The sequence below is a fragment of the Myiozetetes cayanensis genome, unplaced genomic scaffold (assembly GCF_022539395.1).
Source record: "Myiozetetes cayanensis isolate MyiCay16 unplaced genomic scaffold, myiCay2020 scf7, whole genome shotgun sequence".
Classification (NCBI taxonomy): Eukaryota; Metazoa; Chordata; class Aves; order Passeriformes; family Tyrannidae; genus Myiozetetes; species Myiozetetes cayanensis.
The window spans coordinates 42,496,509-42,523,514 of NW_026087964.1; the positions used below are offsets into that span (position 1 = coordinate 42,496,509).

At 45.1% G+C, this 27,006-nt stretch overlaps 1 protein-coding gene across 14 annotated transcripts in view; it reads right to left on the reverse strand.

The window, feature by feature from the left end:
- Positions 1-17,347: 17,347 nt before the first annotated feature.
- Positions 17,348-27,006, reverse strand: part of EPHA5 (EPH receptor A5) — a 202,952-nt gene continuing 193,293 nt past the window's right edge. For 6 of the 14 annotated variants that reach the window (XM_050337744.1, XM_050337743.1, XM_050337738.1 and 3 more), the window contains one exon: positions 17,348-21,198. In XM_050337744.1, the coding sequence (XP_050193701.1) occupies positions 21,093-21,198 (106 nt within the window). In that variant the 3' untranslated portion in view covers positions 17,348-21,092. Of the gene's footprint in view, positions 21,199-24,703; positions 25,720-27,006 lie in introns of those variants that run through there. The other 8 variants (XM_050337740.1, XM_050337739.1, XM_050337732.1 and 5 more) reach the window with 2 other exon arrangements.

A 27,006-nucleotide genomic window follows, 5' to 3' on the forward strand; every position in this document is an offset into this window, starting at 1 on the left:
CATCTTTTTCTTCCTCGGGAAGGTGCACATTAAGAGGACAGCCGCTCAAGAGAGGTGATTGTTCTGCTCTGCTCTGCACTGGTGCAGCCTTGCCTTGAATATTGTGTGCAGTTCTGGGCACCAACAGATAAGAAAGATATTAAGCTGTTAGAGAGTGTCCAAAGGAGGGCAACGAAGACAGTGAAGGGCCTTGAGGGGAAGCCATGGGAGGAGCAGCTGAGGTCACTTGGTCTGTTCAGCCTGGAGAAGAGGAGACTGAGGGGAGATCTCATTGCAGTTACAACTTCCTTGTGAGGGGAAGAAGAGGGACAGGCACTGATCTCTCCTCTGTGGTGACCAGTGACAGGACCCAAGGGAATGGCCTGAAGTTGTGTCAGGGAAGGTTTAGTTTTGATATTAAGAAAAGGTTCTTCACCCAGAGGGTGGTTGGGCAATGGAACAGGCTCCTCAGAGAAGTGGTCACAGCACTAAGCCTGAAAGAGGTAAAGAGGCATTTGGACGATATTTTTGGGCACATGGTGTGATTCTTGTGGATGGTCCTCTGCAGGGCCAGGAGCTGGACCTTGATGATCCTTGTGGGTCCCTTCCAACTCAGTACATTCTGTGATTCTGTGACTTTAAAAAGTACACTTTAGTTTGGACTTTTACGGATGGACCACCTTTGTGCTCACAGTAATTCAAAGTAACACCTGGTATTTTCACACAGATCTTGGAAGTTTTTTAAGATGTAGAAGAGAAGAAAACCAATACATCTCTTCTTCGTGGGCAAGTGCTGTTGCATCCCTAGGATGGCTCTGCAGCTGCCTCAGGTTTTCAGATAAAGAAGCGGCTGGGTTATAACCAGCAACTCTCTAGAAATTAGCAGCTGCTTGGCTTTGGTGATGCCTCCTCTACAGATAAACCAGTGCCTTATGATGTGGAACATTTGGCTTGGTCTATTGAAAGTCACCTCACTTTTCTGGTGCACTTTACTGACAAATGGATTCCCTGGGAACCAAGCTGTGTTCCTATTGGATCTGGTCAGTGGCAGCTTCCCATTGGAGGCAGCCTCATATGTCAGCCTCAGAGACAAATCCTGAAGCACTGGAAATTCAAAAAGCATTGAAAAAAAATGCAGGTTCACCTCTCTGCTGTCTACACAGTTGTGCATATTGGTGTACATCAGAGAGAAAAGGCATGATGGGCACTGCAGGAAAGTGCCACTTCACGGCAACCAATTGTGCATCTTTCCTCAGCAGGTCTGGGAGACTCTCCTCCTTCACATGATGGGTACTGCATATTCATTGCTCTTTTAATGTGCAGTACAACTCTGAGCTATTTAAAGCCTTTTTGCTGGAAGCAAAGCCCAGGAAGAGCAAAGTATAGGGAGAGGTGCACCTTAAGGCACACTATGGCTGGTTAGCAAGTTCTGCAGATGTGAGAAATGCTCTGCTAGCACAAGCAGATTAATTCAACAAGGCCCTGGGAAAAACGTGAGTTCAGATCTGTCTCTGCTATTAAAATAAAGAAGTGAAATTAAACATGTTGTAAAAGTTCAAGTTGTTGGTGGAACAATTAAATGAAAAAACAGAAGCATTACTGATTTGGAGGGTAGTATAAAGAAATCTACATTGTTCATCTGTTGTCAGCCAAAACATCAGCACAAGGAGTGCATTTTGCCCCACATTAACAGATCCTCATTCCTTAAATGGTATACTTTATGAATTCTCACCTTCAGTCTAGCATCTGTAGGTATATCAGATACTGTCCTGTTTGTGACTGTGCAGCAGGACTTTGAACACCCCTTACACTTCCCAGAGTGTGCCAGGGCAAGCACTGCAGCATAAACCCCAATCCCTGTTAAAACACCTTCTAGGTTGGGAGAAATGAGTACATCTAAATTCAGCTGTAATTGATTTTATTTCTATCCTGTGTTTCAGCTCGGGTTGCAGGTCTGTACACTAATTTGGATACTAATAGCCCAAGATTAGTGAATATGTTCTCTGCATGACTGCATAAATGAGGTCTGCTGAAATACAGCAAAAATTACATTCACTGTGTCAAGATGCTCACCATCAGTTATGAGTTGTTGGATCTGTGTATTAATTTAGGTCTGATAAAAACAGGCAGAGGACTTCCTATAAAGATTTTTTTCTGAGGAATGCTAATAATATTATTTATCAGGTTTATAGCATGGTCTAGGAGGAGGTCTGGTTTAGGCCTCTCTTAACTTTCAGTTCAGTATTGCACATAGCAGTGGGTGTTGGGAAATTTGGCGCTGTCACTCCTGCGGGAGAAGCAAAGTGTCAATAAGGTGCACACAAGTTAGCAATTTCAGTTCAAGCTTCCCGTAAATAAGCCTCAGCCTCCTGCTGTACATCAGGGTGATGAAGAGGCGAGTGTTGCAGCTCGATTCCCATGATAGCCATTTATTCTTTCTTTTGACTTAAAGAAATGTCAGCCTGCTCTTGACATGCGTGAAATATCTGCACTGTGGCCTGAAAGACCTGTTTCAAGACTTGGTAGAGGACATATTTCATGTTCCCATTTAATTTCTCTTTTTCTTTTTTTTCGCCTTAGTCTTAGATAAACTGTTTGCTAATGACTTGCTTTAATGCCTCAGACTGTGTTGTATAAAACACTGCTCTTAGTCATACAAAGTAACTACCAAGTTACAACCGTCTTTCATGAATATTAGCAAGGCTATCCAAGTGAGAACAAAATAACTTAATAAAGGTCCTCTTCCCTGCTACTATTCCCCCTTTGCTCAACTCTATCTTTTTTTTTTTTTTTCAGAGTGCATTTCTATGGTAAACCCAAAAAGCAAGTTCCAGCCATGTCTGTACATTGAGGAGCTACTCTCTTTCTCTGATCTCCTCCATTTATTTTACTGGAATGACTCAGAATAAAGTAATTTATACAGGAAAAACAACATTCTCAGAATCACAGAATCTGCTGAGTTGGAAGGGACCCACAAGAGACACACCATGTGCCTGAGAGTATCATCCAAACACTTTATGGACTGCTTGTGCCATAGTTAGGGAGGCTGTGGCAGGTCTTTTCACGCTAAGGTATTTCTTGCTAGGGAACTCAGAGGCAATGCTGTTGCCTTTCCAGAGGCTCAGATGGGGACAGTGTGTGTTGGTGCAACTCCAACTGTTGCCTTGAGCCAAGGGAAGTGATACCTGGGTCAGCAGCAAATTTGGGAACTGCCTGAACCCATGTTCAGAACACCTCCCTTTTAGCTCAAATCACATGAATTAAATAAGAAGATTGGTTTTCTCCAGCAACCTGGGTTTTTTGAGCCATTTATAAACTCTAGAGCAATCCTGCCCCTCCCATGCTGGCACAGGCCCTGAGGGCAGAGGCAGACTCACCAGCAGGATTTGCTTGTCTCCAGACACTACTGAAGCAGGTTCCCTGGGGGCACTAAGAGAACAGGTGAGATACAAGCTCAGAAGGACACCGTGTTTACCCTTCCACTCCACGTGATTTCAGCTTGAACAGAACCTGTGTTGTATCATAGAAGAGATGTCAGTTATATACAAATTAGTTTTGATGAAGTATAGAAAATATTTTAATCAGCTTTCTCCTATCTGGAAATATTATTTTATTTGTTGTTTTCCTTAACTAGTGTTTTAGACTATTGATCTTTAGTAAATAGATTTACACTCAAGGGTGGCTGTGCAGTAACCTATGGGCTAACAATCTCTTGGGGTACTCAGCTGAGAGAATGTCTGTTAGCAGCTAGAAAGTCAATTCTTGACTATGCAAGGTCTGGAGGAGGCTCATGCAGAGCTGGGGCAGGAAGCTCACTGTAGCTTTTATGCTCAGGTAGCACACTGGCTGGGGCTGCTCAGACAGAAGGATGACTCAGGCATGCCCCCCAGGCAGCAGTCCTGCACCTTGCCAGGACAGTGGAGAGGATGAGGCAATAGAGGAACTGAGTGCCAGAGAAAGGACTTGTGCATGACAGCGTTCTTTGTGCAGCCTGTGGTGAGTCATTGCCCATAACCCTTACCTGAGTCTAAGCATTTCCAGCATATGTTGGAGCAGAGCAGGAGCTGCTCGAACCTACACTCTGAGTGAGGAATTGCCAACCATTTGAGAATAGGTGGCGGAATGAAAAAAGGAACTGGATAAAGTTTCAGTGACCTAAAGTAAAGTGAGATGAAGAGGAGTTGTACTCCCTGCCACGGCATGATGCTCCGAGCATACAGTGGGCCAGAAACAATGAGTGGTGGAATAAGCCAAATGCTGAACATTAACGTCATCTGAGGAGTGGTTGTGGGAAGTGACCTGAGGTCTTGGCAAAGCAATCCAGTATGGCCAACCTCTAGAACTGCAGCAACAACCTCTTAAGATAGTGGGAATTTTGAAATGCCAGTGTTATTTTTCAGAGTGAAACAGATTAATGATGTTTAGAATCAGGTCACTGACTGCCTTGGGAACTGTACCTTACCCTTTGATAACCCTCATTCTGGGAAGTAATATCAATTTGGGCTTATTTAAAGGTGGTTGACCTTTTTAACCTGCACTGTTGTGTGAGAGATAGTCATGATCTATGAAGAACCTAGGGAAATGTTCTTTGTTTACCCAGAGAAGACGACTGCAGAGAAATTGTCTCTGGTTTTATAAGACTCACATGCTGACCTAAGGCTGAATGCCCCATCGTTTTGTAGTGTTCAAGGCCAGGCAGGATGGGGCTTTGGACAACCTGGCCTAGTGGAAAGTGTCCCTGCCCATGACAGGAAGGTTGGTGATCTTTAAGTTCACTTCCAACCCAAACCATTCTTTGATCCTATGATTCTATTCTGTTTGGCCTTCCCAAAGCCAGAGCAGACCTGAAGGCTCTAAAGGTCTCTCACAGTGGAGAGATGGAACTAGAAGAAGGGAGATCCTTAATCCAAATCCAAGACGGTGGCAACAGGAATGTTCGTCTTTGTTCCCAAGTGAAGAAGTCAGCCATCAGGTTTAGCCAGGTCAATTCCTCTGCCTGTTTCTGTGAAATAATTTTTCAGTATTGTGCAGAATAATGCATCTCATTTATATCTCAATTCTTAACGAAACTAGTTATGTATTAAAGGGCGTTTTTGTACCTGCAGCTTTCATTCTGTCTTCTGAGACACATCTGTCCTGGTTTCAGCTGGGACAGAGTTGATTTTCTTTCTAGTAGCTGGTGCAGTGCTGTGTTTTGGATTCAGTATGAGAGTAACATGGATTTAGCTGTTGCTCAGTAGTGCTTACCCTAAATCAAGGACTTTTCAGTTTCCCATGCTCTGCCAGTGAGAGGGAACACAAGAAGCCAGGAGGGAGCACAGCCAGGACAGCTGACCTGAACTGGCCAAAGGGATATTCCACCGTGCCACAGCTTTGGCGACATCCCTGGCCTTGCAGCCACTGTTGCCTGTTGCAAGCACAAGTGCTGCACTCCTTGTGGTGGGGACCAGCCATCAGAGGGTCTGTCACACTACTGGTGACTGAAAGGCAGGGTCTCTGGGGTCCCATGAGTCTCCAGATGTTCTGGGGGCCATGAGGAAGAGGAGTTGGCATGGGGTTCCAGGGCATGTGCATGGAGTGAGCCTGGGCAGATTTGAGCTCCAGCAGCCACTGGACCCCAAGTGATACCTGAGGCTCCCATACCGCTCCCTGACACCACACATGGGGCTGGGCAGTTTGGGGCTCAGCTCTGGGGGCTCAGCTGGGTGTTTGTGGAACCCAGGACCTAGGTCCAGGGGACCATTTTGAGGCTCAGCAGCACAGAATGAGTTGGGCATTTCCCAGGCTGGAAAATGGAACCCAAGTTCTGCGTGTTTGGGGCTGGGAAATGGGCCCCTGGGACTGGGCTGGGGGGTGAGAGAAGAGTTCGAGTTGGCTATTTCTGGGATCAGACCCAGGGCCTATGTTGGTCACCGGTGTAAGGAAGTGGGAGGGCACTGGGGGCTGGACAGGATATGTGGACCCCTCAGGAGGTGGGGGTCTGGGTGTGTTGGTCCCCAGAGTTTGGGAGGCAGGTGTGCACCAAGCTCAGTTCAGCGCCTGAGAGAGTCTCTGGGGGTAAAAAGCATTTTTCACACCATCTTTGCATCTCAACTGTTTTTTCAAGGTATGTGCAACAGCTGGAATAGTAATTAACTCATTAGTCCATATACAATTACGGCAGTTCATATTCATATACAAATTTTGACAGTGATTTATGACCTTGTCAAAAGCCAAGATCGTTTGAACACACAGAAATGAACTCGACCTGGTGCTGAAATGAACTGAGCTGAAGAGGAGCTATGGACAAACTGAGCCAAAATTAACTGGAGCTGTCTACGAGCTGGACCTGGAGCAAACCAGAGCAGAAACATGGGAGCCATGAATGAGCTGAAGGCAAAATTGAACTGAAGCCGAAATGAGCTGGAGCCATCCACAGACTGGAGCTGTCCATGGGCTGGACCTGAAACAAACGCTCGCTGAAACCACCGAGCCGCAGTTGCAAGCGAGCTGGAGCCGCGGTGCCTGCGGTGTCTCTGGCTGAGGGCAGGCAGTGCGGTCCCCAGCCACGCACGGCGCAGGGCTCCACACCCCACGGGGAGGATGGGGGCTGTCTTTCAGGCACGAGGGGCTCTTCCGTCTGTCTGTTTGTCCCTGCACAGGGAGAGATGTGGGACAGCACAGTCGAAAGAGCCCCCGGAGCCGCAGCCTCTTCAAATCCTCCTGCTTCCCAGGCACGGAGCAGCTCTTCTTCCCACTTCACAGCGCTTCTGGCAGCAGCTCCCCTGCGCTGTGCATCCACAACCAGCGGGGGAGGGGTGAGACACCAGAACCCTCCCATTCCTCCCCAGGAGAGTGGGAGAGAGCCGGGACGTGGCTGAAAACCCACCCGGGCACCCCACGCATCGGCAGCAGTGACAGCGCTGACCAGCAGTGCCGAGAATCCCGGCTGGCGGAGCCGGAGCCGCGCCTGCCCCAGGCCACCCGCGGGTCCTGGCAGGAGAACCCCGCCGGGAGCGGGGGATCTGGCCCCGGGAGGAGACCCCCCCGCGTGGGGCCCGGGGACTTTCCTGGCAGTTTTGGCACCGGATCCCAGAGAGCGGCACGGCGGAACCATCGCCCCCCGGCGCTACAAACGGGCACGGCAGCGCGGGAGGGACACCGCGGGAGCGGGACAGGCAGGGAAAATCGAGATGGCAGTGGGAATTACGGTACCTAAAGAAACTTTGCTCTTGCCAGGGGGCTGGGGCAAGCTGGGAGACAGGCGAGGCGCCTGCAGACTGTCGAGGAACGAGGGGCACTGCTTAATTTTCACGGAGATGACGCTGGATATTGTGTTGGCCGCGGGAAACCCCAGCGGCACATGCGTGCCCAAGGTGATGATATCCTTCCTGGTGCTCAGGTGGTGGGAACATAGTGTTATTTTTCCTAATCAGTGTTAATATTAGCTCAATTACAACTGTCTGACACTGCAGACAGAACAAATCATGAGATCCCATGCAGAATAAATTCATACCACCTCGCTTTAAATATCAAGTGGCATAAACCTGCCAACAATTTTGTTTCATTAATTACACTGTTACGAGAGAAACGGCCAGCAGAGAAACAGCTTCGAAATGTCTTGCCCAAATACAATAATGTTTAATCAGAAGGGAGATGGAAACTCCAAAATTACTTTCTCCACAACACAGAGGTGTCCTTTGCCACTCCAGGCATATGGGACAGAGGCATGGGATGCTCTGCACTTCACAGGGCTGCCCCATCCTCTGAACTCAGTTCTGTGGCAGGGGAGTTCCCACTTTGAAACCCTTCAGCTCCCTAAATCTCCTGACTTTGGGCTCAGTTCTACGTGGGCAAAGCAACCAGTGTGTAGGCAAGCAGAAAGGTGGGTTTCTACTGCTCACTTATATCAGTTTCTCTGTCTCACTGGCCAAACCCATCTGTTTGGCCATGTATGCATTAAAACCAGTGAAAGATCTCAGCTTGGCACATCCCAACATCCTCATAGGCCAGTGGTCCCTGATGTTTTAATTGAGCATAAATACAGGTAAAAAGACAATCCAAGGATGGAGGAAGGACCTCAACCTTTTCACAAGAGGCATTTCTTCCACTTGACAAGTGTTTGGGAGTTTTCCCTATTTTCTGGGATGTCTCAAGCCTCCTTCCTTGCTTTTATGGGGAAATACCGGATCCTCCCAGCAGCCATACACCTTCTGTGTGGGGCAGTGATGTTCCCCTGCTCTCTTACACCTGGAAGCATCACCTGGGGATCCTGTCATTCCCGTGGGCAACATATGTGGGCAGCAAATGGGTATGCTAGCAAAAAGCTGTTTTTGAGGCTGTGCTCTTGCCAACACTTCTGCTGCCTGCCTCTCCCAGGCAGGCACCATCCATGCTTGCACAAATCCTCTTTGGTCTCCATTTAAGAGGGCCTGGGAACTCCTGTGCTAACAGTAATAATTGCTAAATACACTGAGCAATGGGGATTAAACATATTTTGAACACTTTCCACCCTAAGCAAGAAGCTGGCAGAAAAATCCGTAATGGTGCCTCCACACTAAAGAAAAAATGATAATTTGGTAATTTCTTGCCTTGATACCTGGCAGGCAAATTAAGCAATGTTTTTATAGCTTAGACCTCCTCGACTGGTCTGGGTGAAACACAGCTCCTGCCTGGCTACATGGGGCTGGAGTTTTGTGGCACTATGCAAAGGCAAAAGGCAGTCTTGCAAGAAACTCTTGTGTGTCTGGCTCCTGTCCCCTCTGCTGCCATGAAGAGGAATGTTCTAGTGCTGGCTTCCTGCTGGTGGGTTTTCAGCGGCGGGTACTGACCTGGCTCTACGTGATGTCTTTGCTTTGTGCCATTTTTCTGCTCCTCTTGTCTTCGCCTCTCTGTAAGAGCCCCTACTAATGGCAGATAAGGAAAGCTGCCTGCAGCCACCATGGCTGGAATACCACCCATATCCACACTGGTATCCCCTAAGGAGGATGGAAGCATCCAGCATTGCTCCTGGGCCATGCAGATGTGCCCAAAACTGCTGCAATAGACAATGCAATGGTACAAGAAGATGGGGTGAATAGGGCCTGAAATCACAAAACCCCCTAAGTATAACTCAGTCTTGCAGGGATTGCTCCAGTACAAATGCAAATGCTGCTAATGCCTCCTCCTTCTCCAGAGCTGACATTTCCTCACCAGAGCTCTCTTTGACCTCTCTCTGTAAATATTGACATTGCATTCACATGGATAATAGATTTCTGTCTGCTTTTACAGCAGTTGAATGTTTCCACCGGGACTGTTACTACTTCTTATGGCTGGAAATGCACCTGCACCAGCTGTGAGGCTCAGCATAAACCCCTGACAGCCCAAATCCCCCAGTCTCTTAACAGACCACCACTGCCTCACCACTGCAAAGCCCAGATTCATCTTGAGACAGTGGTTAAGAAATACTCTCCTGACCATTTCTTTTTCTTGGGAAAAGAGAAAAAGTCATGAATTTGACTGCCTTCCTCCTAAATCCCTTCCTCTCTCCAAAGCACATGGTCCCAAGCCAAATATCCAGCCCGAAAATCACTTACCTGCCACACATGACCCACACAGCCCCCAAGAATAACCCTGCAAGTGATACCTGAGACTCCCAAAAGAGAAATAACTTGAGGTTTTTGTTTTCTAGTAACAATGCAGCTGTTCATAGCTATTTCTCCCCAAAATGAGATCATTCCCCATCCCCATCACCCAGGGATGAGCCCCAGCACTTGCTCTAATTCTTTGCCTTCAGCAAAACTTCACTACAAAGCATTACCCTCATCTTTCTGCTCAGCGAGGTCCCTCTTACCACGCTGCATGCCTCTGTTAAAAGCTAAATGGTTTGGTGAAGCCTAAAAGGAGCTTCCTAAGCCTCTGCTCTTCATAGTATGAACATTTTGTAGGCTCTTGGAGGGCAGCTTGAGGCAGGGCTTCAGAGAGCTAGTGCTGACTGCTGTGCAAGCACTGAGCAGTCCACCCGAAAAAGAGTACTCAGGAGCTGGCTTTGCACAAATACCTGATTTTCCCAATTGACTCAGCCCCTTTGCCATCATATTCAGCCCTTGCTTTCTGCCGTCTCTCTTGCTGTCTTTGAGGTGCCAGAGGAAGATCAGCTATCACCTGGCCAGCATGCACAGGGCACTGCTTGCCCTGCGATGCCAGGGGAGGGGAGCTGCTGCTGCACTTTTTAAAGATACCTTAATATTCCATGAGGGCCAGATTATATTCTCCAAGTCTCGACCACACTGCATCAACTCATTCCCTTTGCACACACTGCTTGGGCTACAGCCACAAGGAAAAGGCAAATATCTTTAAGAATATCTGAAGGGCTCCCTAAATGCATCCCACTGTGATATGGCCATTGCCTTCCACAGGATCAACTCGACACTCTCGTGAGAGGTTTGGTGTTCAGTGTGGCCGTACGAGCCAAGATGATTCCCCTGCCTGCCCCCAGCTTTCCCTTGCTCGATGCTCCTGTGTGGAGGCATCGCATTAGTGATGTGCCAGAAGCATCTTTCTCTCGTTGCCAGCTCCATACAGAGGAATAACCATCCCCATTTTTTTAAAAGACATCTGGCATGCACTGAGCAGAAAAAATATGGCAAGCTGGAATTTCCTTCATTGGGAGAAGTGCACAATATTATTTGGGCCAAATCTAAAGTTTCTCACTTATGATTTTTGCATATGAATGGGGAATTCAGGCTTGGTCCCTGGAGGGACCATCATTATATGCATTATCAGACAGCTGGGCTTTAGAAAAGGGGGAAAGCAGAAAGAAAATAGATGTTTATTCTGTACTTAGGCAAATTCACAGGAGGGGAATCATCTCCCATTCTCGATGCAGCAAACGCTTTGCTCTCTATAGACTGAATACATTCACTCATCAAGGCGCATTGAGTACCTGCTTATTAGCACAAGTTCGATTCCCTTTCTGCACATACAAATACAAGTCCTCTGTGTGGCCCATCTGGAGACATTCTTTTGCTTTCTCTTGTTTGGGGGAAGCACAAGATCATATTTCTAGAGCATTAACTTTGATTTGATAAAGGCTATCATATATGTAATATATTTAAAACATATTTTATATTTTTCTATTTTTATTATACATAGGTTTTATAATTAAAAAAAAATATTCTCTTATGCATTTTTATAACCTCCCTCCATGCTGTCAAGTCTCAAAACTGGGAAATTTGCGGTGCCCTATGGTAAACCTTTTGGGGAATATGAAAGGGCTTCTTTAAAGATCATCTTCAAATGAAGCTAATTCCAATCAAATCAAATCACAGGGCTGGGGAAACAAAAAAAACCACCCCATTTTTCATTTGACTCCTGATTTATCAGCCTCTACAAACTCACCACTTCATCAGTGGGATGGTTCTGCAGTGTGAAAAATAACCTGGAGCACAGCGACCTTTCTCTTCATCTTTCTTTTAGACAATAATATGCCCCCACTCCTTGAGGAGGTGAATAATATTAAAAAAAGAGCTTACACTGGCTTAACTGTGCCCTGCCATCTTTGGGGACCAGATGCCCATACAACACCAGGGCTGATGGAGGTATTTCAGCTTGCTGCTCAGCTTCCTGGCAGTTTTTGCCCATATTGCACAGTTTCCTGCTGCAGCACCATGGCTGCATGGAAAGGGCCACAACCTGGTCCTTCCCTTTCCAAAACTGAGCTGTACTTGGGCTTTCCAAATTTACAGGCATGGAGGAGTCACCAGGACAATTAGCTGTTTTTTTCTAGTCTTATTTTTACACCCAAATCTGCTTCCAGTGATCGAGTTTTATGTTTTGTGGGGTTTTTTTTCCCCCTTTTCAGCTGTATTGGGGTGTGCACATTCCCAACCAGCAGCTTGCAAAACCCTGGGGCCCTTAAATCCCCTCTATCCCAAACCACAGTGGCAGCACTCACAATGGCACCTTGCAGTAAGCTGATTATTTGAAAGGAAAGGTCTGGCTTTAAAGAACCAGGATGCAGTGCCAAAGGGACTCACAGTACACCTGGGTGGTACCTGGGGATGTCAGGCACTCATTACAGGAATGCTTTCTTTGCTGAAGAAGCTGGGCTGCTTATTGGCTGCTTATCGGACCTGAGGATCTCTGGAGTGTGGATGATAAACTAGCAGGAGACAGGGCTCTTCTCTGCCCCCATACTCCCTGCAGCTAAAGTCTGGATCTGAACGTGCTCTCTTGCCATAATTTATTCCTCCATTACATTTCTGACCAGGGCCCTGGCTTTGCAGCTATTGCTGTCAGCCTTTTGTCTTTCTGATTATGCTAACAGCAGCACTTGAATGCTAATTGCCTTCCCTGATGAAGCAATCACAATTTCGAGGTGCTGGGGAGGGCTGGATCGTGGGTGAGAGCTTTGCTCCTGGCTGGAGCCCTGCCTGGGATGCAAAGCTCGGGGGCCAGGGATTCGATGTCTCTCTGGCTGCTGCATAGAATGGGAGGGTAATGCAATGAAGCACAGCTCTTAGTTAGGGATGGGAGAGGGATGAAGTTATCTCAGCACTGATTTCTCTGCCCTGAAGCAACTATTCACGTTGATTTGGATGCTGCACCCCTAGCACTGCCCTACGAAGGGACATCCTGACTTTGCCTGTGCTAGAGCCAACAGCCTTTCATCACAGAGAAGATGCACAATTATTTATTAATTTTATTGATTTCTGCTGGAATATGTGTAGTTGCTGCTACAAAAAGACTTGTGATTTAGGCTGTACAGCCCTGTTCTGCAAATTCTGGGTTTCGTGCTTTCCTTTCCCCTTGCTGGGCCAAGGTAAGGACCCACCTGGGCATGTTCAGGACCTAAAGTCACCCAAACCAGGTTTTAGCAGGTGATGAGTGAGCCAGTCCCTGTGTAGGACTTGGTGCACCCACAGTTGCTCACAAACCCTGGCTGCTGTGAAATCCTGTTTTTTCACTGCAAAACACTAAATCACCTCAAAAGAGCCATTGTTTCCAAGCCAAATAAATAAATAAATTCCTCTCCCAGCTGGGAACTGTGGATCGACCTTTAGGTCTGTGAGTGACTTTCAAGCCCAAAAGCCATGACCAAGCCAGGATGAAAGCCATGACTGTGTCTCCCCTCCTTCTAATTTCTCCCGATCACTTGCTAAATGCATGTTCCTAGCCACTTTATCCAGCCCACTCAATCCTGCCTTCCTTGCTTTGGAACTGGCTGGGGACTGCCCAGTGGGATGGAACTTGGTGGGATTTAAACACTGGTGAGAACATCCATCCCTTCTGCATTCCTCCCCTCCCTCCTGAGTCATTAATTCATGCTCGGACAGGAACATTAATGAAGGCCAGAACCTTTCCAGTGCCAAACCTTGATGATCTCCATCTATCCTCCCTGCTAGGCCCAAAATACCCCTTTTCAGCCAAATCCAGTGTCACTCCTGGGCTATTTGCTGCCATTCATCATTTAGCAGTCATGCCCTATTTCTTGTCTTAAAATTGAGTTTATCATCCAGTGCTTCTGCATGTGTGTGCATAAATACCCATGCATCTCTCTCGCTATATATCCATCAATTCACATCTATCCATCCATATTCATCCATATGCATATGACTTCTTACCCCTCCTCCTACAATTAGCAAGCCCTGAGCAAGTCCTGAGCTCCTACATGTCTCATGGAAAGGGACCACAGGATGCCACTTTGGCAACATTTTGCCCACTGGATGTGAGAAGCTGTTCCCTTATCTTCTGTTTTTAAATGAATGTGTAATTTCCCTATCTTCTTTTTTTTCCCCCAGTGAAATATTTTTACCTTGCATGCCCTTTTGCTCAGTGGTTCCACACACTGTATTTCTACAGGAGTAAATGATTAAACTTTAGAGCCCGGAGTTCCATGTTTAAATGTCAAGCTTGAAACACAGTGCCTCAGAAGAGAAATCAATAGGATTTCAATTTTCTTGTAATAAATATGGCCTTTATTGGGAGCAAACCAAGAAAACGGCAGGCAGCCTATCTCACAGTTTTGCCTTTTTTTTTTTTTTTTTTTAGCTTGGAAGATTTTTCTTTTGGTTTTGTAGTTAAAAAAATAAGCTGTGAGGGAAATAAGTCATCTTCACCAGCACAAATGCATCCACTGGCCATTTATGGAGGAGCTCTGAGAGTTTTGCGGTCAGAAAAACCTGGTTAGAGCTCCTAATAGATTATTAAAGCACCATGACAGTGTAAGAAAGCATCTTCTTTCTTTTATTACACTTAATTTGCTCAATATTATTATAGCTGATGCTATGAATAGCTGAGCTGACCCTGGCTAGAGGTGAGGAAATGATGGGGTAAGAAAATCACCTGCATGGGCACCTTGTTCTCCTCCATGGCTGGCTCACAGGACTTACTGGGAGGAAAATAATGAGCCCTATGTTAATGAGCTATCAAAGGTCACTGTATTGCAGAGGTCTGCAGCCACCAATGCCCAGTGGGTCCCAAAAGAATTGCAGGAAATGCTCCAACTGGAAGTCATATTATAGAGACAATGGGTACCTCCAGTGAGCATCAGAAATTAATTCCTGTTTCTCCAAGGCTTTTTTCCCTGTAGAGCCTATGCCATGCAATAACTATAAGCACACCCTGTTTTGCTCTCAGGGCTGCAAAATAAGCAAAGCCTTTTGCTGGCCATGCTGCTCTGGCTTCCATTTCCTACTTGATGCCAGCTCTGACTTCCTACCTGATCTTAGCCTGGGATCATTTTGTCTTCATGTATTGAGGTTTGATCTCTGGCAGTGGATGCATTATTAACATTGCACACTTGGAAGCACACGTGTACCTGCTGAGAGAACTGCCACAGGGAAGCTGCCTTTGCAGCACTCATCCCTGCACTGAATTTTCCAGTGTAGCCCTCTTTTTCTGGTCCTACCTCATTCTGAGCTGTTTCTGTGTGCCTCAGTGTCATTCACTTCCCACACTAACCTGTCAGCTGGTGCAATAGTTTGTCCTAGCATCTCCCTAAGTCCCACGCCACATCCCAGGCCTTGCAGATAAGGTGGTTTCTCTCCTCCCACCCATCCATTTTACCAAGCAGGTATGACGTGTGCCCTTCTCCAGTCCTCGAGGTCTGTCTCCCTCCTCATGTCAGCAAAGATGAATCACCCCAGGATCAGGTTGTGCTGTTTCGGCTGCTTCTTAATGCACTTGAGGGTGACTTTCAACAGGCTTCGTTGACTTGAATAAATCTACCTCATTCTTTCATCTCTTCTTCTTCTTGCTGATCCTTTTTTTTTTTTTTTTTTTTTTTGTGGAAGTATCCAGCCACAGTTTATGCATTGCATGCTATTTATGCAGTTCAGCCCATGAAAAATACATGAAGAGTCCCTCGCTCTTTCTCCTCATGGCTTCATAAATCTTGCATTGCTTTCTGCATGGCAGCTCGGCTTCAAGGGGTGATGGGGAGCAGCCTCCCCACTGCTCCTGCCCTGGGGCCACAGCATCCTCTGGGGATTCTGGAACTAGACAGAAGGCTTGAACCCCATCCACGCTGGCAGAAGAGGGGGAGATTCAAAGACCCCTGAGCCCCATTTTTAGGTTATTGGATAGGAAAAATAAGACAAAGTTGTTGTTTTGCTGCCCTGCAATGTTGCCAGCACTAGGGTCATCCCGCTTTTCAGTTTGTTTCAGCTTTACTGAAAACAAGAGCAATGCAGAGAATAATATTACCTTGTTCACAGCTTGTTAAGCATTCTCAGCAGTTGGGCAGCTGCGCATTTCTTGCAGGGACCAGACAGAGGCTGTGCAGAAGAACCACGCAAAACCCACCTGCTTAAGGACCCTTTGTGCAGGCAAACCACCTTACCTCTCTGTGCAGGTAAATTTATTAGCTGGTGCCCACAGATTATAAGTGCCTCTTCTCACATTGAGCCTAGCAAGTAATAAGCAAACACTGAGTTGAGATTTGTGTAAGAGTTGGCCCCAAACTAACTGGAGCACAAAGGCCCAAGGAAATTGCCTAATTCCTTAGTTCTCACTTAAAATGGAGTGTTGTTGTGGAAGGAATTTGCATTCTAATCCCTCTCTTCCTTCTGCTGGCCAAAGACCATGAGCCAGAGGCAGCTGCTGTCATGGATGTCTCTTCTTGAGGGCACCATCCCTATTTATATGACAGATGAAATCAGGGAAACCTTGTAAAACACCCTTGTTCCTCAAGATTTCACTTGCTGCCTTTCTTTTTTTTTTACATGGAAGCTTCTAGAGGTCGTGAACCTACCGTTTTCCCAACAAACTGAACCTCACCTGTCAAATGCCTCCACATCACTTGCAAAGCTGTTTCAGCTTCTTTAAAGAAGTTTCCCCATGTTTGTATTTTCCCCCTAGCAGGTTCTCTGCCTCCATGATGCTATCAAGGATGCTGCCTACATGGGAGCAAGTTAAGACTGTTTTTCCCCCTGTCCTCAGAGACCCTCTGATTCCTTCCAGCATCTGTCACCATTGTGGTCCAGCAGCAGACAACCTCAGGCTGAATAAGAAAATACTGAATGGGGACTGGCGTGTCAATCCAGAGTGATTTTATCCATGTTGCTGACAACCTCGGCTTGCTAACCCAATTGACCTTGTGCTCCCTTTAATATATAAGGCAGCATTCCTCTGCTCTCCCAGCCTACCATGCCTTTCCTGGCCATGGTATGAGTGTATCACCACCCATGATCTGCCACAGTTTCTCATTATGTCAGGAGAAACACTACATCCTCATCTGCAGGTCTTCCCTTTATCTTATAGCAGCAGACAATAAGATGGTGGCTGCCCACCACTGCCTCTGTTAGACCTTTCCCAAGCCAATCTTTTTCCCCCTTTCCCCTCAGCCTTTCCCACCTATGAGTTTTCTCACCTCTCTTTAAGGCTGACCCATGCCACTTTGCAGCATGTGGTTGCCCCCAAATCCATGGGGCGGGGGATGTGGTAGGGGGTGTTCCAGCTGGTCATGGGTCTGCTGGGGTCCCACCCTCAAAAAAACTCAGAGAAAATCAGAACCTCTGAGTAATTAAAAAAAAAAAAAAAAATCACCAAAAAAATTGGTATTTCTGAGGGATGTGTGGCCAGGGGCTGTTCTGGGACTTGGTTGTTTTAGCAGGCCCTTTGCCCCACAAACCAGACAAAAGAGCATATTTTCCCTGAAAGAACAGAGGAAAGAGAGAACAGCTTGTAACAAGGTAGGATGTGTTTGTGTGGGTCTACACATCTCCCTCATCCCATCATGGGACCACAACCCATCTTGTGGTCCCTCTTTCCCCCAGGGACCACAAGATTGGCACCAAGTCTGTGTTTAGGACAGAAAAAATAAAGAGAATTTATTTCCTTTCCTTTATTTCCTGATGCTTCATGGAAAGCCGAGGGGGTACGCATGCGTGTGATCCACAACTGGATGTTGCTGTTAGTCAAAGGGTTTTATTTTTATGAAAAAATAGAAAATTTCGTATCTTACACTACAAAAAAACCCAAACATGTACACAAACAAAATGCACAGAGAGCATCCAAGGAGGGAGAAGGGGGGAGGAATAAATACAGCAATGCTACAGTCTCCTGTAAGTTAAAACACTGATGCAAGGAGCTGAGATGGATGCTGCGGCTCTGGCAGTGCTGGATGCACCAGCTCCTGCCCTACCTGCCCTAAGGAGTTATGATAAAGGATTGGAAACTAAGTGTTTATTTTAAGACTGCTACTGATGTATTTTACATATGCTTTAACAACTAATTTCAAGCCCACAGCAGTCCAAGGAGTCACAATTTCTTGGCCACTGGGACTTTCTACATTATATTCAACACTGAATAGACAAAAAAAATTTTTACCTTCATTTTTTTTCTTCTTACCATTAACATAGAAAAAAAATTTTAAACTGAATTTTTTCCCTCTTAGATCAGTCTTCCTTTTTAATGCTCAGGTAGTTTTTCCAAGTGGTAGCTGCACAATGAAAAGGTGTCAATCCACACAAGCCATTCTTGGGGACACTTCCTTCTCCCAAAGTGAAAAACTGTATCAGAAAGAGCCATTTTACCTCCCAGATCCTTTAAAATACCTTCCTTGCAATTATCAGCAAAATATACTTCGGAAAAAATGAATTCATTGTCTCAGCCACAGCAGTAGCGAGCTGGAAAAGCAAAGTGCTTGGACTTACCATAGGCAGGAAATCCACCTGCAGCCCTTACCAAGAGCACAACCAGCAAAACGTTGCTGTCATCTTGTTCTGCTGCACCCCAGTACCTATGATCATGCCCAACATATTGAGTACTTGCAGTTCTTGGATGGGAACTGAAAACCTCCATTGTCTCTGGAATTCGCCCATGGATACAGAAGCTGTAACTTTTGGACACTACTCATTAAAGCACCATTTTATTTTACTTTTGGCTCCGAACAAAAGTCTGTTATATAGAGATCTGTAGCAAAAACAGCTCTTGAAATAAATAGAAAAGGTTATTTATTTATTTATTGGAGGAAGCAAAAAGAGGTGCCCTATTTACAAATGCAATCTGGCTTAAGAACAATTTTGTTTTCCACCGGTTCCTCATTTTGAAGGTTATTCCAGCATCTGGTATGCACGCCAGCCATACAAATGATGAAAAGGGGATTTTGCTGTTAAAAGCCCGGAAAAAGACCAAAAAGACCAAAAAGACCAAACCCAACTCCTCCCACAGAGCCAACAGGTAAGGAATGAGTGGAGATGATGGGCAGAAAGTGCTCCATATTTGCTTAATAGCATCCTGGTGCTGCCAATGGATGCAGGGAAATAAACGGTTCCTTATGATGAAATGAGTTGTTTCTGTCTTCCTACAGGTTATTTTCCCAAGCTTTGCAGACAGGGAGGCACAAATAATCCCAAGACTGTTCTGCTGACAGCTCTAATAATCTTATTTATTATATGACAAATCTCTTTTCCGTGCTGAAATTGTTATGTCTTGATACCCCCTTCCTCTTTTGTGGTCTGGTGGCTGCTAAAATGAAACAACAGGATGAGAAATAACACCATCAAGATTTGTTAGACCTTGCCTTGGCTCCTCTCCCTCCTACTTCTTCCAGTTGCTGAGGAACTCAGCAGTAGCTTGCAGAGTAGGAGGAGGCCATTTCAGAACAGGCAAATATTGCCTAAAGAAGCCCTGCTGCTAAGAAAAAAAACCACACTCAGCCCTCTTTTCTTAGACATTTCCCTTTCCTTTAAAAAACGTTCTTTGTATCAAATCTTATGCAAATGCTTAGGGGAAATGGAAGAAAGACTTTGAAACAGCTGAAGGTGTCTTGCAACACCTGCCTCTGCAAGACATGAAGGACACAGGTCTCCTTTAGGCACTGCAAGAGCTACCTGGGCTCTGCTCTGCAGCACTGGGGACAAAGGGAGCCACAGCAACTCAGTACACTGATGTTATTGCCAAGGAAGGATGCCCCAAGATGCTACCCAACCTCTAAGGAAGCAATACATCTACAGAAACAGCAAAAAAAAATTTTTATCAAAGTCTTCACAAAATAGAAGTCCAACTTATGAAAACCAAATTAACGGTGCTGATTAATCTCATATACAGAAAAAAGGAGAAGGACAGCCCCAAACTGTTTCTTGATGTGATTCCTGGGGGATCGGATTGCCCTTAGGTCCCTCTGAAAATAGCAGCCATAGGCATTAATGGACACACTGAGCCTCAGCTACAACCTAGTGGTGACTCGAGCCATGCTCGGGTGCCACTCATTCCCAGATAAATGGGATCTCCTCACCCTCAGGATGCCATCACTGTGACCATGTTGGGCCGCTCCGCTCTTACCTCCCCTCTGTGCTCTGCCCCCAAATGACCAGGTCCATAGCCAAACCAAAAATCCATGGAGAGACAACCTGGGACAGCACAGCTCCAAAAATAATCCCACCTCCACCGTGGAAGAAATACTACAAAATCTCCGTGCTGGATTACCATGAGTTCCTTTGCACACTGTGATCCAGGACTTAACCCCCATCATGAGTAGAGGAACAGTAAAATCCCTTCCTTCCAGCTAAAACTCCCTCATGCTTTCTCTCCTGGGCTCTGGGAACAGAGGTGATGGCTGCACTGGATGGCAGCTACTGGGCTAAAATGCTGGTGCAGAGGCAAGCCCACACTTGCCCAGGACACAGGAAAATCGATGCCATGTTGTTGCTGGAGGCCACCAAGAACCAGAACTTTTCTTCTGGATGTCCCCAGCCCATAGTGGGAAGGAAGAGGGGGCAACATCTTTTATTTAAGCAGAGTCCTTCTACCTCATATACGCAATCAAAACTTCTGAAGGTGTTACATGTTGCTCAAATGAAACAGCAGCAAAAATACAAAGCATAGGGGTAACACAAAAGGGAGACAAAACAAAGTGAAAGAGGGGAAAAAAAGAATAAACCAAGGAAAGAGCCCCACTCTTGTACCTGATGCGTAGCAAACTGTACAGTATATACATCTTCATCACATATTATCCTCCCCGAAGAGCAAAAAAAAAGAACTTGGTAACACAGAGGAAAGAAAAAAAATATATATACACCCTGTATTGTATTTGCCATGGAGCAAGCAACGTTTATATGCTAGTCTCTATAACTTAATGCTGTGTAACAGCATTTTTTTCTTTTCTTTAAATTTACAGAACAAAATATCTATTGAGAAATAATCTAATATTGCTCTTCAATACACTTCTGTAGACAAGTAAGACTTGAAGTTAAACTTCAGCAAACTGCAGCTATTGGGAGCCCATGAACGGCTACAAAAATCTTCTGCTCAAGTCAGTCCTTGGAAGTATTACCATGTGCTGCTGTAATTCAGTATGTAAAGGTGCTATATGTGTACCTCCCACGTACGACAACGTGTGGTGGGGAGGCTTGTTGTTATCACCGCTGAAGCTTAAGAGACTGGTTAACCTCATGTACACAGCAGATTCGTTTCCATGTTCCATGCATCTTACACTGACTTCATGAAAATGAGAACACAAATAGGAAGGAAAACTTTAGTCAAACACTGCTTTAGAAACGCTGCGTCAGAGGCCAATGTCCTTCAGTTATAGGAACCACTGAATTTCCCTTTTTATCTTTTCTTGTGTTTTTTTTTAGTCAAAATAAATCTCAGGGCTAGTGTACAAAGTGCAGGACCGACCCACTTGAGGAAGCAACTTTAAAACCGAGTTACAATGGCACCATCCCATTCACCAACTGGACCTTCATCTCTTGAAGGCTGTTCATTATCTTCTTCTGGTGACCAACAAGTGTCACTCCCAGGCGTCTCAAATCCCTGTGGGAGAAAGCAGACGTTGGTTCCATGGACCTCTCAGGCACATGCCACCACGCACACCACGCTCTGCACGCGCTGAGGCTGCTGCCAGCGCATACCTGTCACCACTGGCAGCTCCCGAAGCCAAGTTCAGTTGGCAAGTTTTATTTTCCCCACTTGTAAAAAATTTTTTTAATGGTTGACAGCGTCTCAGAGAGGTGATGTGATTTGAACGAGATCACCTCGCTGGCCAAGCAGAAAGGCCGGACAGCAAAGTGTCAGCATCATCTTTGGCCAAGGATTCTGCTAGGCATGAAAAGTCCTATTTCCAAGAGAAAAGCCATATAAGAAAGCCTGGGCTGCAGTTTCCTCTTCTCATGGGAGAGGTTGGTATTTGATCTCAGACAGGGTGAGTAAGAAGTGAGGTCAATCCATGCTTCCTTTCTCTTCAGATAAGGCAAAGCCAAAGAAACACAGATGGCAAAAGCCTCAAGCATGGCCACCAGCCTGATGACCCCCTAAAGTCAACAGGAATTGGAAAATCAGCTCCCCTCTGGGTTTTTGCAAATCTTCCCATAAACCCACATTTAATATTTTTTGCTTTGGGTGAATTCTATAAGCCAAAGGCACTTGTGTTGAGTCTGCCTACTGGGTTGCCATCTCAGGAGAGCTGTAAAATAAGCTAGCTTATGTAAAATGCAGAATCAGAAGAAAAGTTTCTATTCTCATGAGTTCAGCCCTCTAAATAGTTGAAGGCCATCACCAAGGTTCACATGAATGGCATGAAAGAGGCACCTCCAGGGGACAAATTATTCCATCCAAAGACAGGAGTGGAACAAGTCATCTCCTAGAGATACTACAGCAGGACCTTGGGTGATTAGATTCAATGATCCATCTAAAGACAGCTAAGGCCATTGGTTATGGCAGAATATAACTGTGTAGATTTCTTACTAGGTGGAAAAGTGTTAACAAAGAAATTGTAGGAATAAAAGCTCAGAAGAAACATCAAGACAGTTGCATGTATGTTTCCAGCACAAGACAAAGAAACTGCTAGAGAAGCAGTTTGACTTACAGGAGACATGGTCTTTTGTCTGAAGACTTCCAAAAGAGAAATATCAGCTTTCTACTTCCAGACTGAACTGAATAAAGGATGTTTCAAAGTTGGGCCTTACTGTCCTGCCAATACACTCATGAATCCGAGACTGCTGACACGCTGTGGGCAAGTCTTTTAGGAGAAAGCTCTCCACCAAAAGCCAACGAGACCTGACTTCCTTGAATACGCAGCTGTTTTTTGGAAACCATGCTGGCACATCCATGCAAACGCTGGGGATCACCAGCAACACCTGGGAGCCCAACCATCCCCTGAGACATATTGCAAATGTGGCCTACAATTCACAGCATGGCAAAATGCTGGACTGCAGGTGTACATGTGTAATGGCCACCAAAATATTTTCACACAATGCATGAGCTGCCTATGGAGGTGTACCTCTCTCAGCAGCTTCACATTCTGGACAGAAACTCCTCTGCAAGTACAACCAACCATCCATGTCCAAAAATTCACAGATGAACAGTGGTTTGAATAGAAAGCAATCCTGAGTGAAGGCTAATACATTAACACATAAACTAGTTGAAGCCAAAAGCTAGATCTGTTGTTCTCCAAGGACTGTCATGTTTTCAGCCTTTTGATTTGGAAAATACCAGATTTTTTGCTTCAGGCTAAACACATAATTTCATTATTGTACCCTTTTTCAGCAGCACATCTCAACGATGCAAAATGAAATCGCAATGTAAGGGGCATGGAGCAAAGGAGGTCAATGAGACACATCAGCAGTGCTCCTTACCTGACAGAGAAAAGGCTGCAGCACTTGTAAAATGTGTCTACCTTCTCAGGGGGACATGCTTTCATTTCTGCCTCCACTGATTTGTGAAACTAGTTCAGTAAGCCATCTTAATAATGAAGGAAAATGAAGTAATGCTATTGTTACATGCAATTTATTTTATGTACACAGCACAGTTGGAAGTTCACACCAAAGATAAAAAAAAACCCAACAAAAAAATCCCAACAAAATCAAAAACCAACACAGTACAGGACCTGATTTTTAAAAGAGCCAACATCCATCTTCCCCCTGCTGAGTGCTGCTCTGCTGGCACTTTTTGAAAATTCAGCTTTGTTTTTCAGGTATCTAAAGTGCAAGCTGAGTTCTTTTGAAAATCCAGTACCATGTACCTCAGAATGTATAATTTCTGATACTCTTGCACGTTATGCTGAAAAAAATAGCCTGAAACCTTGAGAAAGGCATGTATGTCTTGGCATTTCACACACAGCCTCATCAGTCTAATAAAAAAACACCTTACTTACTACACAGCCTTTTTTCCCCCGCCATATAGTATCTCCTTAACTCAATATTCTTGAGGAGTGCCTCATTGATTTACAAGAGAGAAAGAAGAAAGAAAGAGTTTCTGGTTTCAATCCATTAGCTGCTCACCAGGGGATCCAGTCTACTTTTTTTGAACACCAAATCCTCTCGAACGTGAAGCCACCAGCCAAAGGCATGGGGACTCCTCAGAGAGGCGAAAAACACTGCCTTGGGATCTTTCACCTCTGCACAGATCAACCAGCAGACAAAGCTCCTGAGCCAGATGCTCACCTAGTATAAAATCAGCAGCTTTATTCAAAAGCCACCTTGCGCATAGCAAAGACAACAAAAAAAACTTTCCAAAAACTGCCCAGAGAACATAGGAGCTTTAATTCCCATTTTTAAGCGTGACTTACAGGACATTGAACCCTCCCATGCATCCAGTGCTGAAGGACTTGAAGCAGCATAAGGCAGAAGCCAATTTTAAACAGAATTGGGTGAGCAAACCAGCTTGTTTGGGGACAAAAACCTCCCAACAACTTCTGTACGAAATGGCTGCAAAGCAGCTGTTCTCAAGCTCCAGTCCAGAGCTGCCTGGCTCATGTTATTGCAGCCAAGTGGTAATTTCACTGGGCTCAGCTCTGCAGAAGAAGAAAAGGCACAGCTAAGACCTGTGGGCAAACAACACTTGCAATCAGGATGCAGGCTGCACCTTGCTGTGGGAGTGACCTGACCCCTCATGCTGGGCTTTGTGTGTGCTGCTGTAGCAGAGATACGTGCACCCATGTGCTGCGTGGCCTCCCTGCTTCAAAGCACTTGACCTCCCCAGCCATGAGACAACTTTTATTCATATTTTAAGGAGAAAATCTCCCCTTTTCATTTCTTTCAGTCACATAGGGCTGAAAATGAAAGCAGGCAGGAATTCGAATCCCTTGTCAACACAGTACTAAAAGGCTGATCTAAGGTGACCAAAAAGCCAAGGAAATAAAGGAGAAAATTGGTGTGGGCTCATCCCAAACAGCCTGTATACAGCTGCACACATGCTGTTCTCTTATCACAGCCTTACACAGAAGTCCAGCTGCAATGTGACAGTGACAACACGGTATCCCCTTCCCTGCAATATCCTCCATTTTCAAGGGTTGAATTCACAGTCTCCATGTTGCAAGAAATATATTTAAAACATTTTATTTACAAATAGAACTACTTACACACCATGGACCACTTTGCCAAACACAGTGTAGACTAGGACTGGATTTCCACATAAAATACAACCCCCTCACCAGCTGGTTAGTCATGCAAGAAAAAGGGACAGGTTCCTGAATGATCTCTGTGGTTGGCAGCCATCAACCTACCACAGATGTTTTGTATTTCATCTCCCATCCAGGCCAGATTTCACCACTCTTCTGAGCATGGTATTACTACAATTGCTCATGCAGATTGGGACTACTCATGGAGTTAGTTAGTTGTCAGTTCGAATGGAGGGGAAACAAGAAGAACCTCAAAGACCTTCAGACGATGCTAAAGAGAGAGGAATCCACTTGCTAGAGAATTTTTCATGAAATGAGGACTTAAAAAAAATTTTTTTAAGAGTTCATCTGCTCTTATTCATAATTCCCATTCTACTTGATTACAAGATGAGAATTTGTTCAAAAGCGGACACAGCATCACAATCTCAGGACTGAGATTTCAGGTTAAGAATAAGCATCTAGAGCAGGTGAGCTCTTAAATGCTCTTCATTCAGTATAATGTTTAATAAATAATTTATTTTATTTTAGAAGAAAAATATATACAATGCAAAGCAACACAGCACATATTATTACAAATATTCAGAGCTCTTCATCTAATAACAAACAACAGGGTGTGTCCTGAGATTCAGTGAGTACAGATCTTTCAAAAGGTGAAAATATGTAGTCCACATGGTTAGTAACTGGTCCAGTCAAGGGTCAGACTGAAACTCATATCATGGATCTATCTATTCTTGAGTATTGTCCTGGTAAAGTTATTCTTGCAGTGGATTGAAAGAGCTCCAGACACACTCAAAGTCACTAGGTGGTCCACAAGTTTAAAGAGCAGGTCTGGTCCACTGGAAAGGTTCCCTTCAAGTCTGATATCCAGTTGGAAAGAGGGGGTGGAGGGTGAGGCTCCACTTTTCACAAGGTGATTCATCCCTTTGCAAGAATTAGAGCTAAATATAGAAATCACTCTTTGTCTGAACATATACATTTTCAGGTCTTTGCTTAAGCAGGCAGAGCTTAGGACTTGGGGCGATATTCATCAGTGTTAGCTTTTTAATCTTTTGCTTGCAGAAATTTTTCACTAATGCTACTCTTTTCTGAAATAAATGCAGCAAGCCGTTAGTCTGAAAGAATCAGGGTGGTAATCAGGATTTTGCTTTGCATGACAGGGGAAGGAAGATTAAAAAAAAAAAAAGCTAAACATTTACTATCTCAACCTTATCTCAACCATATCCTGTATAGAAGCCATAAGTTGGGCACCCACAGTCTCCAGTCCTGTGAGCGTTATGGCCAACCCCTCCTACAGCACTAGTAATTTTTTTTTCAGCAGATTTTAGGAATTCTTTACATTCATAATATTATTTTCTCCTGCCTTTTCTGGCAGCAATTATCCAGTTCTCCTTTCTCTATCTAATTTCTACATCTATCTCTATCTAATTTCTACATCTATCTCCTACACAGTTTGAATCCTTGGTGAAGATCATTTTGAATGGTATTTGAAGGCAACTTCTTAAATTGACTGTTTTACTGATGTCGTTTGGGGAAAGCAAGCTTCTTTCAGATGCTCAGATCATCTTTTCACCTGATCCCCCCAAGTCCCAGCTCTGGAATATACAGAACAGTTGCCTCTATTAAAAATGACAAGGAACATTTAACCTGAATTCTCCTTTGCAGAGTACAAAATGTTTTGTTGTTCCCTTTTACAGGGAGAAAAAAATATACCACCAGTATATCAACCTTTAAAGAACTTTGCTTGTTCTGTTTATTTTCTGGAGAACCCACGAGAGTCTCAGCTGATCCCATCAGGAGCCACTTTTCTCCCTTACTTTGTTTTTTAAGGTCAATCTGCCAGTTTACATCAATCGGAGCATGTGGTTCAGGCCTTCAATATGTGACGCTTTCCCTCTTTAGCCACTACGATGTTTTCTCTTTTTTTTAACAGCTGGGAATCTGGTCTTTTGTCTTTTTTTACTATATCTGAGAGGGATGAGAGAAGTTCTGATTTGGATGGCTAGCTGGCTTTTTAATTAGTCTTCCACAGTTTTCCCTAAAATAGACCAGAGTGGGATCAAGCCTTCTTGCTAAGCCACCACTGCAACATAAAGGTGTGTGGGCTGAGAGAGAGAAGAACCAAGCAAGCATCTCTTCAAGCACCTCTGTCCACAGGCAGCTGGGGTAGGGACAGGGAATTTATTTGCTGGCATGGATAACTAACTAGCTGGAATAAGTTCCAACCT